Source organism: Drosophila virilis, chromosome 5 (assembly GCF_030788295.1).
Source record: "Drosophila virilis strain 15010-1051.87 chromosome 5, Dvir_AGI_RSII-ME, whole genome shotgun sequence".
Lineage (NCBI taxonomy): Eukaryota > Metazoa > Arthropoda > Insecta > Diptera > Drosophilidae > Drosophila > Drosophila virilis.
In genome coordinates this window covers 2,442,758-2,462,674 of record NC_091547.1, presented here as the reverse complement: position 1 = coordinate 2,462,674, position 19,917 = coordinate 2,442,758, and the positions used below count along the sequence as shown (strand labels likewise).

General features: G+C 44.9%; 3 protein-coding genes across 11 annotated transcripts; 1 reads left to right on the top strand and 2 right to left on the bottom strand.

The window, feature by feature from the left end:
• Positions 1–1,351: 1,351 nt before the first annotated feature.
• nompA (no mechanoreceptor potential A) lies at positions 1,352–11,105 on the bottom strand. Of its 5 annotated transcripts, none has more exons than XM_070210454.1 (22): positions 10,944–11,103; positions 9,756–9,907; positions 9,351–9,698; positions 9,190–9,284; positions 8,431–8,617; positions 8,244–8,376; positions 8,045–8,187; positions 7,610–7,796; positions 7,402–7,514; positions 7,031–7,330; positions 6,809–6,967; positions 6,026–6,694; positions 5,075–5,531; positions 4,818–5,002; positions 4,575–4,753; positions 4,369–4,508; positions 4,061–4,297; positions 3,606–4,005; positions 3,373–3,542; positions 2,608–2,883; positions 2,416–2,541; positions 1,352–1,782 (listed from the first exon to the last, which is right to left on the bottom strand). In XM_070210454.1, the coding sequence occupies exons 2-22, from the start codon at positions 9,814–9,816 to the stop codon at positions 1,728–1,730; spliced, it is 4,620 nt and encodes a 1,539-aa protein (XP_070066555.1). In that variant the 5' UTR covers positions 9,817–9,907; positions 10,944–11,103; the 3' UTR covers positions 1,352–1,727. The 5 variants fall into 5 exon arrangements, with proteins under 5 accessions (XP_070066555.1, XP_002059482.1, XP_070066556.1 ...); XM_002059446.4 differs by having other exon boundaries at positions 6,809–6,964; XM_070210455.1 differs by having other exon boundaries at positions 9,756–9,891.
• Positions 1,936–2,316, top strand: LOC116651029 (uncharacterized). Its single transcript, XM_032436602.2, has 2 exons — positions 1,936–2,049; positions 2,121–2,316. The coding sequence occupies exons 1-2, from the start codon at positions 1,992–1,994 to the stop codon at positions 2,255–2,257; spliced, it is 195 nt and encodes a 64-aa protein (XP_032292493.1). The 5' UTR covers positions 1,936–1,991; the 3' UTR covers positions 2,258–2,316.
• Positions 11,106–12,274: 1,169 nt separating the features above from the next.
• Or47b (Odorant receptor 47b) lies at positions 12,275–14,296 on the bottom strand. Of its 5 annotated transcripts, none has more exons than XM_070210299.1 (6): positions 14,118–14,296; positions 13,888–14,056; positions 12,966–13,516; positions 12,705–12,909; positions 12,488–12,646; positions 12,280–12,426 (listed from the first exon to the last, which is right to left on the bottom strand). In XM_070210299.1, exons 1-6 carry the CDS (start codon positions 14,252–14,254, stop codon positions 12,376–12,378), a joined length of 1,272 nt encoding a protein of 423 aa, XP_070066400.1. In that variant the 5' UTR covers positions 14,255–14,296; the 3' UTR covers positions 12,280–12,375. The 5 variants fall into 5 exon arrangements, with proteins under 5 accessions (XP_070066397.1, XP_070066398.1, XP_070066399.1 ...); XM_032436472.2 differs by having other exon boundaries at positions 14,124–14,296; XM_070210298.1 differs by having other exon boundaries at positions 12,276–12,426; positions 12,488–12,909.
• Between the last annotated feature and the right edge of the window lie 5,621 nt (positions 14,297–19,917).

The following is a 19,917-nucleotide window of genomic DNA, read 5'->3' as shown; positions in this document are numbered from 1 at the left end:
ACCATTTATTCATCCATCAGAGCGTTCGTCAATTTGTCCAGCTGTCCTTTTGCCGATACATCCGTCCTTCCGTCCGCCCGTTTATCTATCCATTCGACCGTCGTTCATACATATGTTTCTCCATTTATCCATCAGTTCATCCATTTGTCCGTCCATTCATTTAACCATCAGTCCGTCCGTGCATTTACCTATCTGTCCATTCATCCATACATCTGATCTTCCGTCGATCCGTCAATCTATCCATCCGTCCGTCCGTCCATTTTTCTATCTGTCCGTCCGTCCATTTGTCCATCAGTCCGCCCATCCGTCCGCTTACATATCTGTCTCACCATCAACTTTTCTGTCCGACTTAACTAGACAATTCTCGACTTCGATTTACACTCTGATTACAGCTCGAACAGAGTATTGCGCAGTCGATTGCGCATAATCTCAACGTTCTTGCTTGTTATTGTTTTAATTTGTGAACGTGATCGATGTCGCTGCGCTTGGCGATGCCGGAACAAGAATAAGTCCAATGATTAAGCAAAATGCTTCCATGCGGCCAGATAAAAAACCCAACTGGGCCCGATTAATCTGGCATGCCTTTGGCATTGTAATTATTGTCACCCAATCTATATTGGCCCGATTATAGGCCATAGTTGAAAAAAATAAACTATTGAACGAAGATATTGGGTAGGATAGCTAAAGACCATTCATGTAAGCCGATGTAAGTGTCATGGGCTATCTCTGAGCGGCTCGTTAGCAATTGTTTATTTTAGTTGTTAATATTTACACGTAGCCGAGAGTTACGAGAATTACGCCTAAAAATATTTCGTGCTGGTGCGTCTTTTAACACGTTCACAGCATTGCCCAAAGTGGCACGAATTTTCGGCTAGACGCTGAAAAAGCCGTGCCCCGATTGCGGCCAATACACGTAGAAATAAAAAATATTGTACGAATATGCACACAACACAAAAAAGGGCTCTTACATAAACCCTTAATATCGGATAACTTAAAACAGGCACGTTCCAGCAAACAATCTGCCTGAGAGCTAAAATTCCTGCCTACAAATAAGGGCTTAAAAATATAAATATGTAAATATATATTTTGTATGGGTTTGGCTGAGAAAAGAAATTAGCCGGCTTCGACTCCAATTCGACTTTTCGGAGTTAAGTTTTCCTGATCTTTACAATTCAATGAGAGCCTAAATATAAAAATTGGATTTAATGTTGTGACCTCTGAGATATGATATCGATATGTATCGATCTAGTTAAACCATTTTTAAGGGCTCACATGGTTGTTGGAGTCGTTTCTTGTAGATTAAGTTCAGTTTGGCAACAGATTAGGAGTTGAGAAAATAAATACAGACAAATTGTTGTATGGATAAATTTAAGTTTTATTGCATTTATTAATATATATATATGCATCTTAGTTATGTAGAAATACGTGTGTTTGACATTTTGCATATGTTTTGCTATGTATTTTTTTGGTTGTTGTTCATTTAAATAGATTGTCTTCGATTTAATAGGGCTTACGTCTAATGTAGATATCAGATAGATATTGAGCCTCAGGTAACCTGAGGTAACCGAATGCACGTGCAGGACCCTAATGCTACTTGCTTTATCGGGCCGATGGAAAGCCCCGATATTATGTATCCGAATTTAAACTGAAATGTTGTCGAACAGCTTTCGCTTGGTTATTTACAACTAATCACAAGAAGACGAGCAAAATATCCTTGTGCGTGGGTTTTAGACCTCTTGATTATCTTCCGACTCGGCGACCATGGTCAGACTTCGCAGCGATCTGTGAGAGGAAATGGCATATTAATCAGAATAAAATATTGAAAGCAATCTAATAAATATGTCGGTTGTTTATAGAGACAAGCTCACATCGTGTTAGATGCGCGTAGTGTACAAAATGTGAGGCTGATAAGCCTTATCGGAGCACATGCCAGTCAGAAGCCGAGCGGGGCTTCAGTCTGTGGCTGTCTCGCAAGAATCGTGCATGTTAATATGAAATACTTGACTCTGGCTTTGTGGTTAATCTGCTGGCTAGTCCAGGCCCAAGCATGTAAGTCACAGAACAAAAGTGCAGTTGATTAGTTAAATAATTGATTGACTGATTAATGGATTAACTCCCAGTTGCAGTTGGCGACTTGCCGACATTTACGGGCGTCTGCGCCCTGCAGGGCGACTGGTGCTCCACCAGATGCCAAATAGCCGGCGGGCGTGATGGCATTTGCAACAAGGCGCAGCTCTGCCTGTGCAGGCCACTCTAGTGCTCATTCAATTAGAAACGGAACACAAATAGAGAATAAAAAAAAAATAACGAAATCTATATATATTTACAATTGCGTACGATTCTAATGGCATTCGGGTACCTAGAGCCGAGAACGAGGCATTAGTCGGCGCTTAATTATGCAATTAAATTGTTCACCTGGAGCGCTCAAAGAGCGAGGGATCGGTGTAGATAGGCTCGCTGGGATCCTCGAACTGGTGGCTCGTGTTGCCGGCCGTGCGTATGGGATTTATAACCGGCAGCTGGCACATGCGCGCCAGATTGCTGTGAATAGATTAAAATTAAGTGGACCGGTCTTCAAAGCCCAAACCGGGCGACAGATCTGCTTACCCTGTGGCAAAAGTCTTATGTAATGAGCCGCCAAACATGGACATGTTGGTGCGAAAAGCGTTCGAGGCGCGATTTGATGTGCTCCGATTGCTGCCAGCACCAACTCCTCCTCCTACTACTCCTGCTCCTCCTACTCCTCCTCCTGCTGCATTGGGCATGTGTCCGATCTCGGAGAAACGCTCGTGGGTGCGTATCGAGGAGTGCGAGTGGCCCAGCGAGTGGATGGGCGAGTTGCGATCCACCAGACGATTCTTCGATATCGATTTCCAGTAGCGTCTGTCAAAAGGGGTCGATTCAGTTACACTCAGAGAAAAATTGAGATCAAAGTCAAACCATTTGCTTTTTCAAATTTGGTATTTGAATATTCTTAAACTGAGTACAAACAATTCTTAATTTATGACTTGATTGTTTAAAAAAGCTTGAATTTCGAATAGATGACTTAAATTCGGAAAGATGTCAGTTACACTTAGAGACAAATTGACATCAAATTCATACCGTTTGCTTCTTCAAATTTCATTCATATATTCTTAAACTAAGTAAAAACAATTCCTAATTTAAAATTTGACTGTTTAAAATTTAGTTTATGAATATTCTCAAGCTTAGTATAAAAGGAATAATTCAAAATTTGATTCAATAGAATGTTTTCCAAACAAAATTTAAATTAACATTTTTGAGTATTCTAAAAAAATCGTCGTGATGTAGACAATCTCTTATCTTGATACTTGGTTTTTTCTCCAAGTGTACCCTGCATATCGATTAGCTTACCTGTAGCCGAGTCCTGCCACCAAGGTTATGCTAAAGAGCAGAATCATCAGCAGAATAATAGCCGTTATTAGGCCGTGATATTCGGCGGGCGTCATGCACACAGTTTCCACGGGCGCGACCAGTTTGCGCGGATACGATTCCTTTTCGATTTCCTCTCGCGTCTCAAACACCTGGCGAATATTTGGTTAACTTAACATCTTAGAGCTTGGCTTTATCAATCGGTTCGTACGCACCTCGATCATTTCGCGTACTTGCTCGGGCTCCTCATTCTCCTTGGGCTTCTCGCCCTCTTGCGTGGCATTGAACTGTTCTCCGCCCATCGTTGCACTGACCGTGGTGCTGTTGACCACCGTGATCTCCTGAGTGTCCAGCTCGTCAACGCTCTCGAGCGCCTGAGGCTCGGGCAGTTCGGTTATGTTCAAGCTGCGTCGCCGGCGTCCAAAGGAGGGTTCCTGGCGCCCTGCGGGACCGGGACAATAGGCCGGCTGACAGCCTTCGCGGCAGGAGCGCACCGTGGCCTCAAACACTAAGAAATTGGATTCGGGTATCTTGAAGGCATTGAAGCGTGCCTCCAGTGTGTCGCCATCGCGTAGCTTATCCAGCTCTGGGAACACATACGGATCCACCGGGCAGCTAGAGTCAGGCGGGAGTCAAGGCATGATTGAATATAGTATTTAAAAATATTTACCCAAAGCGATCGATGAGCTGTATACTGCGGCCGGAGTAGGGATCCCTGGCCACCACATTGGTGGCAAAGATGTCCGTCACATGATTGTAGCCATCCTGCGCCTCTAAACGGAATGTCAACGGATCCCCCACGGCTATAGTGGTCGTCGGTCTGCCCTGATACAGAATGCTCAGACGCACCTTGGAGCTGAGCGTGTTCTCGGCCGGCAAATACTCGATGGGTATGGGACTGCCCGAGCTACAAAAACAGAGCACAGACAAAAGCATTAATCATCAACAGCCAATGATGATGATGATAATGGTGATTACCCAGCGCCGATATAGCCAGAGCTGACGACCGCTTCGCCGGGGCCACGAAAGATGCAGGTGAGATTGTAGCGCTTATCGCGACTTGTTTGTACATTGTCCGAAAACTGCACGACCACAATATTAGTCAGCGTGTCGCCGTACTGCAAGATAAGATCAGAGATCAAGAGACGTGATAAATAATGCGATCGCCCACTGTGTCTGCTTACGCGCTGTGTGCCGCAGTCGGGATAGCCCTGGGGTCCGCTGATTCTGAGCACGTTGACGGTGCCCCCGTTGCCGCGGAAGAAGCAGCGATCGTAGAAGCCGTACGTGTAGATGCGTCCAAGAAAGCCCTCCGGCGTCCGTATGGTGAACTCCATGCCCTCCTCGTTGCACGTCTGCGTCACTGCAAGTGCAATTAGTCTCAGTCTCAATTGGGATTCAGACAGCCCAGTGGCCAGATTATTTACCATCCATGCACTCGCCGTCGCTGCGTCCAATGCTGCGTTCATAGAAGTCATAGTTGGAGGCGTCAAACGAGCCCGGATCGTGTATGTCCAGCTCGCGCGAATCTCTGTCGCTTAGCTCGCAGTTGGGCGACTCGCGTTCACGTTCACGTTCCCGATCGCGATCGTCATAGCTGGAGGCGGTGTCTCTGCAAATTGAATAGACGATTGCGATTGCGATAACTGCCCCTACCCAACTCTGCTCTGCTCTGTGTACATACCTGTAGTTGAAGCTGCGGCAGACAAAGTCGCGGCTCTCGATGCATTCCCGTTCGCACTGGATCAGGCTGGGCACGATCAGAGCGCGTCTCACGAAATGTCGTCGCATTTTGTGACGGGCCGCAATCTGCTTGAAATTATCGCTTTCCTCGCAGCGCGTAATCGGCGGACGCGGTGGACCAGCACCAACAGCCACGCCCACATGTGATCCCCCACCACCAGCATATGGAGTGGGCGGATGTGACAGGCCCAACCCGGGCAGCGGTATGGGACGATCATCAAGACTATTGCCACCATATGGCCGATTAAAGGGCGTGTCGTAGCGCCCATAAGAGCCACCAGGGGGCGGGCGGCGGGCGGGCGGACCATCGTACTCGCGATCATAGGGTCCCGGTGCAAAGCGATCGCCATAGCGTTCCTCGTAGTCGTAATCGTAGTAGGGCGGCGGGCGTTCCAAACCTAATCGGGGGGCAAAAATGTATACATATATGTATATATAGTAATTATCTTAAATTCCTAAAACTATTCAGCTAACTTGCAACTATAGATCGAGTTACTAAAAGTATGCAATTGCATTAGGGAAAGTTAAAAGCTCTATAAAGAGAATTTTTTACTGCATATGGAAAAATATAAATTAAAAGCTTTCACTGCAATTTCAGTTAGGGAACTTATTTCTTCGCATAAATGAGCTTCCATAAAAATATAAAGTAAAGTTGAAGGAATAATAATTATAATTCCAGCATTATTTCTCTTTTTCTTTATTATTTACTCGGCTTTATTGAAGATCTACAAAACTATAAAAAAATATCTCTTAACTAAAAATTTTGCCTAATGCGATCAGATATTTAATACCAGCTTCTCTTCCTGGTCTTTTAAAGTGGGTCACATTCTGGCAATCAGATTTGTTGGTAGTCGTATTAGGCTGCTAGTTGGTTAGTGTGTGAGGTACTTACCAGGGCGTCTGCCCAGATCACTGGGTCCGAGGCGATTACCGTACTTGTAGATGTCTAGGGGATAGCGATCGCTACCCACCGGAAAGCGATTCGGGGTCGAGGCATACTTGCTGGCGCTGCCCGTGGGCGCCAGGGGAGCGGGCGGATAGCGTTTGGCGGAATCCGGTTCCGGACGTCTGGCACTGTGCACAATATCATCATAGCGTCCGGGTGGCCCGCGCGAGTCGGGCGCATAGGGATAGCGTGACGAGTCCATGGACGAGGGTCGGTATCGTCTGTCCGGAAATATGCTGTCGGGCGCATCACGGCCCGTATAGCCGCCCACAGGATCACGACCTGGCGGATAGCGTGCTGGGTAGCGGCTGTCATAACGATTCTCGCCATATCGGCCGCCTCCACCATAGCCGTAGGGCCTGTAGGGCGCATCGTCGTCGGGGGGAAAGGGTCTCGTATGGGGCAGATCGCTGGGCAGTGTGTTATCATTAATGGCCGGATAAGGTAGTGGGCGATAAGGTAGCCGGTCACGATCTCGATCCCGCTCCCGCTCCGGATAGCGTCTGTCTCCATAACGATCGGGCGGATAGCGTTCCGGGTAGCGATCACGATCCCGATCGCGATCACGATCGCGATCCCGATCTCGGTCGCCGCTGCCGCCCACTGGGTAGCGATCTAAGAATTCGCCGCGACGCATTCGGGTTAGTAAATTAGTTGTCAGTAAGGATCAGTGATAAGGCACAGCATGGTGATATTAAAGGTTATGGGCTGTACAAAACGTGGACTTACCATAATCATCTGGATACCGCTCGTAGGGTCGACCATAGCCCATGCCCAAGCCCAGGCCATCGCTGCCCGGATAACGAGAGCCACCATAACGATCGGGCGGGTATCGCTCCCGATCGCGATCGCGATCACGGTCCCGATCGCCGTAGGGATAACGATCTGCTAAGGGGCAGATATACAAGATGTTTAAGGCCACATAAAAATGAATTCATCGCAATGATATACCATATTCATTGGCTGCAAAGTCGGGATAGCGATCGTATGGCCTGCCATAATCGATGCCCTCGCCAGGTGGCAGCCTGTTGCTGCCGGCACCACCAGCACCATGAGAGCCTGATCCTCCAATGCCACCAACGGCTGACCCCGGTCCGTAGCGATCGTCATGCTTGTTAGGCTGTCTCCAGTTGCTGCCAGATTGATCGCCGGGTCGCTTAACCTCGTTGCCACCGTGGCCACCGTGGCCAGCATCGCCATCGGCGCCGCCGCCGCCTCCGCCAGCGCCGCTGCCTCCGCCCACAACGTTTACTGCAAGACAGGCAGCAATGGAAGGAGGGGATTAGGAACCACTTCATTAGCACCAGAGAGCAAGCACTTACACATTAGATTCTCATAGTAATCATAATCAGCATCGTATATAATGCGCATGCCATCCTTTTGATTGTACCGACTGAGGCGACAAGTACGAAAACGATCGCTATAAACCGCAGACCTGCAATTTGTACGAAGCAGAGCACAACAGTTGCGAGTGGGTTGGCGCATGGGTGGAGAGGGATAGGGAGAAGAAAACAAGAAAAGACAACACACCTGCACTGGAAGCTGGTCTGGCGCAGGCACTCGTCCAGGCACTCGCTGAGCGAACGGCCGGTGATCTCTGAGTGAAACTCGCCGCCCAGTCGCGAGTTGCGGTAACGCTGGAATGCTGTATCTGGCCGACGGCCGCTCGAGAAGAGGTGCGAGGTAACCGAGTTATCTGGATAATCGGTGGCTCGTTCTGCAACGGGAATACACAGCTACAGCAAATGGCAAATGGCATAACATAGACGTAGTCGTAGCAGAAGCAACCGTTGCAGTCTCTTTATGAGTCCCAGTCAGCGTTTAATGGCGCACTTAACGCGTTGCCTCTGCTCCAGTCCAGTCTAGCCTAGTGGTAGTCTGTCCCTGTCCGTCTCTGTCTGTCCCTGTCTGTCCCGGTCTGTGTGTTGCCATTGAGCTAGGCGCTAACTTGCGGTAGCCACTTACGATTATCGAGGCACACAAGATCATAAAAATGATGTGTGGGGCTGGAGCTGATGCTGATGTCATCCTTCTGAGAAATGGAATCCTCCTCGGACAAGATGCACTGTTTGCTTTGATCATCAAACTCCACCGAACGGCAAAAGTATCTGAAATAATTAATGATTAGCCTAATGCATACGAATATCAGGCACTTTGCGTTTACTTCTCGGCGCGCAGGCACATGGTCTGGCACTCCTCCAGCGTCATATTGTTGAATATGTCCACCTCAAAGGGACCGCCCAGGCGCTTGTTCTCCTCCTTGACAAATACGGCCAGGCCATCGCAGCGACGTTCAGCTGTGAATTTTAAGAGTTAGGAGTTTGCATTTACTAGCTTAACTTTTGGCTTGCCATTTAAGCACGTATTCTCCAGATAGTCCGAATTGGGATCATCCTCCATCAGTTCCGGATGCGTGCGTCGCGTGAATCTGCTCAGCGTACAGGAGCGCATCGTGGAATCAAAGTTTGCCGAGCGACACACAAATGAGAACTCATTCAGGCACTTGTCCTCGCAGTCCGAGCGATTGGCGGCCGTTATCTGCGACAACAATGCAATTAAAACAAGACCAAGTCGGGAGTGCCCGACTGGGAGATACCCTAGGCTCAGCTGAGTTGGTGTTGAGGGTAATGAATGGGTTATACGAAAAGTAGCCAGGTCTTAGAATGTTCGAGTTTTGCTCAATTTTGATCAACATTTAATGGGTATAATAGAGTGTAGGTTTAGTCGGGAGTGGTCTACTAGGAGATACGCTAAGTCCAGCGCTAAGCAAAAAGTATCTTAAACTGTTTGAGTTATGCTCAAAGAAGTATTTATCAAAATCTATATTTGGCGATATTATGCAAATGAAAGGAGACAACAAAAGACAAGCTCCGTCTGCAAATGCTTTAGCAAAACCCATATCTCGACCTTTCAGTTTTTTAGTTTCCGAGATCGATGCGTAGGCGGACAGACGGACATGGTTAGGTCGATTCAGCATATCTTCGTGATCAAGAATATAAATATTTTTTGGGAATGCCTGCACAATGCTTCAAAAGCCATTCTCAATGGGCTCAGGCTATAATAAAGTGCAGCTTTAAGTGGAGAGCACCTCCTACGTTCCCCTCACTCACCTCCTTGATGTCGCTGATGGGCAGCTTGAGTTTCTTGCGCGGATGCCGCTCAAACACATAACGTCGACTGGGACACTCACGCTCGGGGCGGCTGGCTGCATTGTGTGGAGAAAAACGTTTGAGTGGCCATTTGCTGGCGGTGTCAACACCCACACACTTACATGTCAGACAGATCTCGTTAAAGTGGACGCTATTGGGCACCAGCATCAGGCTGCCGATGCCCTCGGGCCCGGCCTGTTCGGAGGTGAGATAGCAGAGCGACTCCTCGTACTCGGAGGTGCCGCCAAATGAGGTGATGCGGCTGCCCGGCTGAAAGTCAAAGCTGGTGCAAGTGCGCACCAGATTGTTGGTGCCGGTGCGATCCCGCAGGCACAGATCCTGGCACTTCTCCAGCACGCGGAACGGCGGCGCCGTGTCCCGCACCACATCGTCGTCGTAGCCCTGCAGCTGCTGGTTGGGCAGGCGCTCGTATAGCACGCGGCCTAGTCCATTCTTGCAGGTGGTTTGAGCTGTGATTGGACCTGGGCTTTAGCTGGAATCGCAGTTGCCTGCTCCTGTGCACTTACCGTAGCTCTGGCCAAGGCTGAGACTGGCCAGCGCGGCCATCAATATTAAGCGCAGTTCCATGTCGCGCGCTTGACTCAATGAATTGTCCAGGCTTAACGCGGCATTATTAGCTGACTATCGCGTGTTCCAGAATTGCTATAGTTTCAGAGGGCTAATGAGTATATGGGCAATTATCAGACATCATCAAATTGGACCAACAGAATTGGAAGTACATGAATGTGAAAAATACGCGACCTCAATAGTGACAACAAATTTCTCCACAACCCACCCCACAACCCCACAGCACCAAAACCCACACTCCATGCTGAACTGGTAAAAAATAATACCACATGAATAGTTAAATATTTGTGCGTCCAGCACCATAATGTGCACAATGCGTAACGCCAAATTGGATCATTAAACGAATGGCCAACAATGCTACGTGTAGCTCGGCTCATATCGATCCACAACTCCGGATGTTGCTTCCGGCTTATTGTGCGCTCAGATCTATTTATGCTTAGAATTAGCACAATACAAATCGAGTTCTGTTCTGTTCTTTTTTTAACCATTTTCCATTTTTCTGAAAAGGAAAACTCACTAAGCTGTCGCATTGACCTCAAAGGGTGTTCGTGGTTCGGCTGTACCAGCGCAACATTTCAATGATGAAATTATATTTGAAAGAGAATTTATTTCATGGAAATAAAATAATATATGGCCAAATATCATCTGGCATATGGAGTTGAGTTCTTCGAAATATTATTTTCTTCAATTGATGCTGAAATCACAAAAGTGTCTGCCAATTCTTGTGTTTATATTCATATTGAAATCATTCTCAATAATTTAGTATTTATTTTCAATTCGAATAAGTTCATATGAGTCCTTTGTAATTGAAAACATTTCTGGTCGACTTGTTTTTCGTGTGATCTTGAGGTTTATTTTAATTCAAGCAGATTTTCATATATTTTTTTGCCTGTACCATTAAAAACTCTTGAATTATTTTTTATTAATATTTGACCAATAGACTTGAGTACTTTGAATTGTAATCGAATGAATTAATTGTTTCTGCTTTTGTCACTTTAAGCCAACATGGCTTTATATGGAGCATAAATTTCTGATCCTGAGCTCAAACTTGAGTTATATTATATTTGAAGCCAGATCAAATTTTCATTTAATTGATTACATTTATTTCACTGAGAAGAGGCACGCACCGTTTACTAAGGATCTTTAAATGTATTTAATTGATTTTCATATATCCACTAAGCACTCAAAATTGGTAAATGAACTTATAGCGCCGACTGTATAACTCCGGTACCAAAAAAGAACCCGACCGATCGTTAGAATTATTTGCGACAAACTGAACGCGTTGGCTGACCAGCCGACTTTAGAGGTCTGTCGTTGGGCTGTGGCTGCAATTGGATCGCGGTACATTACCCCAATACCATTACCATTAGCGGGGGCAGCAGTGCCAATCATGGCAGCAACTCCATGGCAACAATGGGCCTCGACGAGGAATTAATTAGATGTGGAGACAACAACAACAACAATAACAAAAGCGAGCATAAAGTTCTAAATATGTGAATTTCAATTCAAATGTTAATCAGTGCGGCGGGCAAAGCCCAAAACTCCATCAGAGCCGAGTTGACAATAGCCACACACACACGCACACACACACACACGCTCACCTGTCGCCTGGGTGTGTTAAGCATGGGGTTGTGCCTACCGTACAGGTGTGAGTGCGTATATGCGACGGTTCTGCCTCGATACGGCCCCCGTTCTGGCCCAATGTGCATCGAATAACACCTGTGGGCGTAGCATTCGCTCGCATATACCAATACAAGTGTATTCGAATTCATGAACACCATTCAGTCCAAAAAAAAAAGAAGAAGAGAAGGTTCAACTACTTTCCCAGATGTGAAGGGCAAGCGCTGCTCCATGTCTGGCCCAAAGCTGTAGCTAAACGTTGGCCGCTCCCGCGTCACGAGGGGGGGGGGGAGGGGTGGTTGTGTATGTGAATACGCTTCACGTTTGAATAAGTTCGAGGCTGGCTCCAATTCGTTGTCCCACCACCAGCGGTCATCAGCAAATGCAGAATATTTTAAATATTATGCGCTTTGCAGCTGCCACCTGTCGCTGGGTGTGTGCCCAGGGTGAGCGTGTGTGTGGTGTGTGCTTGTGGGCGCGACTGAACTTTAATGAGCCGCGGGCGTGGCACGTCAAACAAATGCGTTGCTGCAATTGCAGTTCTTCGCATTGGCAATAAATTAGTTAACAGCAATTTGTAACAATTCAAAAAAAAAATGTTAACAAGCGTTCAGTTTAAATGCAGTGGGAGGAGAAGACTAACTAGTTAATTCTCCTGTCACAGCTAACAATCGCTTTAACAAGTCGACAAGTTTGATTTTCGGTTGCCAGCAGTTCTTATTGGATAAACTGCCTGACAAGCAGTGCATCTACCTGCTAAATATTTGACAAGATAGTTGGGCAGTGTTGACAGCGCTCTAGAGTTTCTGTGAACAGTGTTGAACAGGAACTGAATCACATTAAATTGCTTAAACTACGTATGTATATATTTGGCTATTTAACTTTGAGATAAACTTTGATCAGAACATTTCCTGAATCTACATTATGTTATATTAAATTCTACATCGATTCGCGCAGCAAAGCCAAGACTCTGTAGCACTGCTTGAGTATCTGTTGATGAGAAAACGCTGCATACTGAAAGGCTTTAGATAGATATTCGCCATTGTCTTACGATTGAGTAGGTGGTCAGTGTGAAGGGCGGAAATGGACTGCCCGCATAGACGAGCGGTCTCTGGCAACGCCTGATCATGAATAGGATATTGCGCTGAATAACAACAGATTTGGTATGCCAGTCCATGATATCGAACGCTGCCTGGGCCACATCCAGGGACTGCAAAAAACAAGGAAGTACTAAACAACGTCAGACATATCGGAGAGGAAAAGCCAACCTGACTGTAGACCAGGGTGCCTGCCAGACACCAGTAAGAGAGCTGGACGAATGTAATGATCATTAAGAGGATAAACTTGGCTGCCACCTTGGGATCTTCACTTGCGGCCATCGTCTCGAAGGTGGACATCGAAATCAAGCAAAAGCTGGCTATCATCTGGGCAATAAAGGAGCCGCGAAACACCCGATTGACCTTCTGCACAGTGCTGTGTTGGGTAGATGCAGGGTATATAGGATCAATCGATTGGAATTGAATACCCACCGTATTATATGCTGATGGAACTGAACAATCTTGCAGAACTGCACATGGAACAGGTCGTTGTCGAGCTGCCCTTCGCCCAACTTGCGCAATTCAATGCATAAGATCTTCAGATTGAGAGCTGTGTGGAGAAAGGAGTGTATGCCCAGCAGGTCAATGTTGCAGATGGACAACAAATTGTATTGCGAGGTGATGTACTGCCAGATATAAATGAACGCATGCGAGTGCGGATGAATTTCGGTGTGGTGCCAGCCAAAGGGTAAAATCACGTGGAAGGGCAGCTCTGTGCCCGTAATCAGAGGCTGTACGCCAATTGCAAAATTGAAGAGCAACAAGAAGGACACCACACTTATGAGCATGGTCGACTCGACCAGATAGCAGAAGCGCTGCCAGCGCTTAATCTCCGCATTTGCCAGCTCATGCTCAGCCAGTTCCAAGGGCAGATGGTTATGTGGCTTAAAGATTTCCTCATAGTAATTCAGATCCTCAATCACTTCATCAATTTCATTGGCGCACAAATAAATGTAAAAGATTTTGGTCAGTATGAGGGTTATCTGTGAAATAAATTGTTAGAGAGACTGCATTTTCATTGAAAATGTGACCTGAGTCAAACGGATACTCGAACGATTATTATTCGAGTCGAGCGAGTCAAGGCTCAAGCTGATCGAGCTCGAGTGCGAGCTCACTTTGAACACGATTCGGCTGTGTTTGAGCTAAGCTAACTTGTGTGTGTATTTAGGCAAGACTTTAGCCCGAACATCCTGCGAACATGAGCTGCGTTTAACTGCGAACTACGTTTAACAGAACATGTTGAATTTCGGGTTAATTCGAACTCAAATGCTCGCTCGCTCGGTTTTTTTTTTTTTGATTAAATCGAACGAGTAACCGTTGTAGGACTTTTATAAGTGCGTGATTTACAACTGACCCCAATTATCCAGACGATGTCGTCACCCATATCGATGACATTGGTGGACTCGTGTACGGCCAACATAACCGTTAGCAGAAACACGCTCGAATTACACAATGCAAAAAGATTGCAGTGCTTGTAAGTGGAATTGGCCAACAGGCAGCGATTTGGATAGATGCAGAGCAATCTGCAGAATGCTCCAAATTAGATTTTTTTTTTGCTGCCCAACATTTGAGCTTCAATTTTACCCATACACCATAAACGCACGATGGTAGTGCAAGGCGAGGCGTGGCGGCTGCGATTTCTGGCGCAGCACCGATCGAAATTCGCCAAAGAAGCCGCGCACCAGGCGCAAATATGACCGAAAATCCCCGCTGGCCATCATCGAATAACTGCGTCTAACTGTGGCCAACTATTGAACGGCGACTCCAGTAGTTGAACTCTGCGGGCCCGCGGCCAGGCGTGTGCCTTATATATATGTTGTGTGTGCCAATTGATTGGCCATGCAGGATTCCAATTACAATATTTACGATTCTGCAGCAGCGTTTAGCAAACAAGACCTATGATTAGCATTAGTTAATCGCTAGCAGCTGTTACCTGTGCCGCCGCCAATTGCAATCAGAGTCGGATGCAAGAAGCAGAAGCAGCCCAGGCAAATTGCAGGTAACAGGTCCAATAGGCTGAAACACATCTAAAAGGTCGCAGCGCCAACTATAATTATAATTATAATAATAGCACAGTTTAAATCTATCAATTTAGCAATGCTCTGTGTTTCCAGTAAAATAATAATTGAATTATTTCACAATAATATCCTTGCTGACAAATAGTATAATATATTTCCTACTTCATCGATTATTCCTATAGACGCCATGAGTGATATTGTGGTGAAAGGTCAAAGGTTGTTCAATAGAAATATCTGTGCTTAATTGAGAGTGAGATCTATATGATACAGAGCAGAGGTTTTTAATTATTATAATTATATTAATATTATTATTTCCGTTGACCTTTAACTACATTTTAAAAAGGAATAATCGTTTAATTATCTAATTAAATTTCTATATTCCTTGTCGCCCTTAGACCTAGGCTGGAGCCCTCAAGAGGAATCCTTTAATAATTTCAACAGGGAAAATTAATAGGAAAAAAATCATATGGAATACTCAACATTCGACTGCCATATCACAATCTAGTCGCAAATTGAATTTTTACACGTTTGTGAATACATAAAGGAATTCGAGCCCGACTCTCGTCATACTCATTTCTGGTAAGTCGAGAGTTTTACTTGTTTATTTCTTATGCTCATTTCAAGATTGTTTTCTCTTACACTATGATTACTTAGAATAAATATACTTATAAGGCATCTTCTCTCTGCGCCCAAAAACCTTTAATATATATAAATAATATATAATATAGTAGAAACTGAACCTAGTTTAGGGCTCTGCAAACAGACGAACATTTTAATAAAGCCCCCTTTGCTGCTTGGTCCGATTCTATTTTTGGGATGAGTAACAACAATCGATTGATTACTCAGCAACTGGGCCTTATATACATAAAGTCAGGTATTTAAGTATTTAAGTACTATGTGATATGATGCATATAAGTATTTAGGCATATAAAAGCGTGCAATGAACCCGCTGTCTGAATAGTTAGCTGGACTCTTTTCGCGTGACTCTGAAGCCCATTAGATCATCAGAGCATCATTAACTGACAATAACAAAACAAACAAAATTCATGTTAAATTTTATTTATTCACAATTTTTGAAGCGTATAGCAAAACATGATCATGTAGTCGCGACCGAACCCCAAAGAGTTCAATCAACCTGCCGCCTCCCGTAAGCTCGTAAACTTGTTAACTTCCGGTGCGTGGCTCGAACTACATCTTCTTCTACTTCTTCTATTTATTTATGATTTCATAAATGTATTAAATTCAAATATGATTTATGTCTTAATTTGGCCACACGTAAATCCTGTCCAGCAGATGGCATAAAAAACTTGCTTGTGTATTTTGTGAAACGCTTTTTCCAGGAGACAGCCAAGATTGTCGCCTGTGTCTTTGTAATACAGGTTCTCGAACAAGTTGCAGGCGTCTAACGGCGTTTAAATCGCCAACCGAAATTGCAATATGCATGTCGATGTCGTTGGAAATGTGTTTGTTGGCTGTAGCTACTCTTCGATGCTGTCATAAAAAACATGTAAGGCGTGAGTCGGGCGTGCCTGACCAACAGATGCCCTCTCTAGGCAACGGCTGTGCTTCTGCTTGTCTCTGTTCCAGTCTCAAATAATCTCGGGTATTCTTCACCAGATCGTTCTACAAATTTCAGCCATAGGCGATGACATTCATATTAGTGTTAATTCTAAAAATGAAGGTTGTATCTATGATAATCCCTGAAGTAGAGGGTGGGGAATGCTTCTGCTTACCTCTGTTCCACACTATACAAATTCCAGTCTTAAATAATCTTGGATATTCTTCAGCAGATCGTTCTACATTTCTATATGCATATATTCCAAAACTCAAGGCTATATCTACTTATAATAATCCCTGAAATAGAGGATAGGGCGTGTTGTTATAGAAAATAGAAAAAATGCAACAATAGAATATCGTGGCTTGTGTCTCCTAGAACCCTTCTACCCTGCCTTTCAGTAAATTACAGGGTATGCAAATGATGCTGCAATATTTGTGGGGCAATGCCGAAGTTCAAATAACACGCGCCAATGGACGAGCGACGGCTGTTGACTCCTTTGGCCAGCTGGCAGCTGGCAGCCGTGGGGGGCTAATAAAGTGTTTTATTTAACATTGACCAAGCCTAACAATATAATGGCCTCATAATGGTAGCAGCATTAAGCCAAATTGATATCAATTTAACAACAATATATGCACAAGTGCAGAGCACATTGTTAGCCTGGCGGCTGGCAACAATTGTTGCTGCAGCAACAGCAACAGCAACAGCAACAATTGCTGCCGTCGCATTGAACTCTTCACTGAGCTGCATGCGAGATTGAGGCACACACACACAGATACGCATACACACAGACACACACACATACACACACAGAGAGAGCAAATACCAGCACATAGGTGGATATACTAGACGATGGCCAATAACAGTATAGACCAGTTCCGAGTTGGCAAAGCGCCGTTTGATGCTCTAATTTATACGGCATACTGATGAGTTGACCGCTCCGCCAGCGGATTGTTCTTAAGCCAAAGGCGGGCTCTCGCGTCACTGGCCACGAAAAAGTGGCAACAACAATAAAAAAACAAGTGGTTGTTAGAGAGCCAGAAGTTGCCACTTGACCAGCTCGGGCACAAATGGAAATATTTGTAGCGGTTAGCGTTTAATTGAAATGCATTTGGCTTGTTTGCTGTCAATCAAGCGACATTGCAACAGGCCACATGCAACATTCAGGAGGCAGCAGGCACCAGACAGCAGTCAGCAGTCGGGAGGCAGCAGTCGGAAGGCATCAGCCAGCAGAAGGAGCCACCTAGTACGACACGCTGTGCCCGTGACCAATGGATTGTTAATGGAATTGTTGTGCGTGGCACGACCTTCGGCAGCTGCAGCCCCTGTCATATGCCACATGCTACATGCTACATGCTACATGCCGCAACCCACAGGTCCGTTATGGTCACATTTGAGTTTTAAGTGTGCTTTTTATGCAGCCAATCCACGGGATACTCCCTGCCTATCGCGCCTTTTTGCCAGCCTCTGTTTGCCATTTTTACGGTGATCAGATAATTAAGTGTGTTAACTGCCTGGCATCGTTCTTTATTGCCGATTCGGGCTGGTTATACCTTAGCAATTTATGTCTTATCAATTCATGTGCACCTGAAGCTCAGCCCGATCGAGCATTGGGCACTCTTCGGCTATCTTCAGCTATCCTCAAGCCAATAAAAATCTTTAGTAGCGTTTAGTCTTTTGTGAGCATCTGATTTGTGTAAGCCTGGAATTGATATTAATTGAGTTGCAGTTCGGCAACACACTTAGTTCTTGATTAAATATAAATATGATTATCATAAGAAGATGGATCAGAGTTTTCCGGATTAATACTCTGACAGACTTAAAGCAATTGTTGTATTGCATTGCCTTAATTGCTTAAAAGCAAAAACTCTCTGTTAATAGTTCCCAAGCTGAAAAATATATATATTTTGTCCTTATGGAATCTCGATCCCCCAATTCATACCCATTCTGGCGATGCTCAGAGCATTTCCCTACTAAAGCGTATATTTTTGTGCCTGGTAGGAATAAAATATGACAGCGACAAAGCTGCAGCTTAATCTGAACCGGCAACCTGACACCTGGATGTGCCTGGAAATCAGAAGACATAAAATAATATATATATGGCCATGCTTTAATGTGAAGCCCGTTCTTAAGTTCAACGCAGACAAAGACAAACTTTGACGTGACAGAGCTTAAATATGTTAAACAATTTGATTAATTTAGAAAACAGGCAGAGCTGTAGCTTATTCAAGCTCTAACAACTCCCCCATAACATAATTGCCTTGTACCTGGTAACTGGTACCTGGCCTCGTACCGTTATGGACCCCATGCGGCTATTCGCAATGCGCAGCTCATATAAAGCGCATTTTCATGTTTATTGCGGCGGCACATTGGGCCAATTGATAATAAGTTTCGGCAGACGCGACCGCAAAGAACATGCAAGAGGAAGAAGGAAAATATACTGGACCAATGCAAACATTTTTCAAGCTTTATTTATGAGTACACAAACAACTGCAACAGTTGCGGCCAGATGCGAGCCGCAAGTTGCACGTCGCAAGTTTGTTTGGCCAATGCAACAAGAGCAATAACAATAACAACAGCAAATGCAACAACAACTGCAACAAGTGAATCAATAACAAGGCTGACTGGCAGCCGGGTTGCAATGCGGTTCAAATCCGAACGGGTTTGCGCCGCGACGACATCGACGGATCAGATGGACGGGGAGCCTGACCGGGACGTGTGTCCAAAGTTTGCATAAGTTGGACTCGATGCTGAGCAGCTGTTTTTTTTTTATTTTTTTTTTTTTATTTTCTTATTTTACAGTTAAAGATTTATGGATCATGTTGGTAATTCTCAGTGTGTGTGTGTGTGTGTATGTGTATGTGTGGGTAACGCAGCCAGAACTCCAGATCTGCTGCTGGCTCACAAATTTATGCCGAATCTGGCGATAAGTCGGCCGTAGTTAAGGCCAACCGGGAGGCAACTGAATATCGATTTAGATTCAAATCGCGCGCCCGTTACAAATACGTACACACACGCACACACACACACACATACAATAAGAAATGTAAATGCAATAAGCCCGAAACGCGCTCTCACTAGGTCATAAAAATCGAGAAGACGCCTTTTAGAACCGAGTTGGGATCAAATGGGCGCATTTAACCAGCTGCAACGGGATGATGCTCGATCGCTATAATAACAAACTTTCTAAAAAAAAAAAAAAAAATACGAAATAGTTATAAGAAAATAAATAAAAACAAACTGTAAATGCAGTCGTTAATAGTTATAGCATGAATTTGTGGCGGTGTCGCCAACTAAAGCATAATTATGGCCCAGGCCGAGCTTGGAATGGGAATGGCAACTGAGACACAGCAGCGCGACGTGAGCTGCAAGCACCAAGATCCAAGCCATTTTCCAGCCAAAGGAGTTTTCGTTTATTGTATACCCTTTCAGAGGGTATTCCACATCTGTCAACAAATTTACCTGTTTGCTTGAACTCGAACTAAGCCCCATTTCATGGCCAATTTTTGGCTAAGAAACATTGAGTAATAAATAGACTTTAAATATTAGTAGTTAGTTAGTAGGGAATTATATTATTCAAGAATATATCAGAAGTCAGAAGAAAGGGAGGAAAAGTTATTGGAAAAAGTAAAGAAATCTATAGAAAGAAGCTAGAATATTTGTAAAGAAGCGAAGTAAGTAATGAATTTTTTATATTATTTTAGAAAGGATGAAAGAATCTTTTTGAAATGTGTGCAGCAGGGTATCTCCCAGTCGAACACACCCGATTAAAGATTTTTTTTTTCTTGTTTGTCGCCGTGTATAGATTATA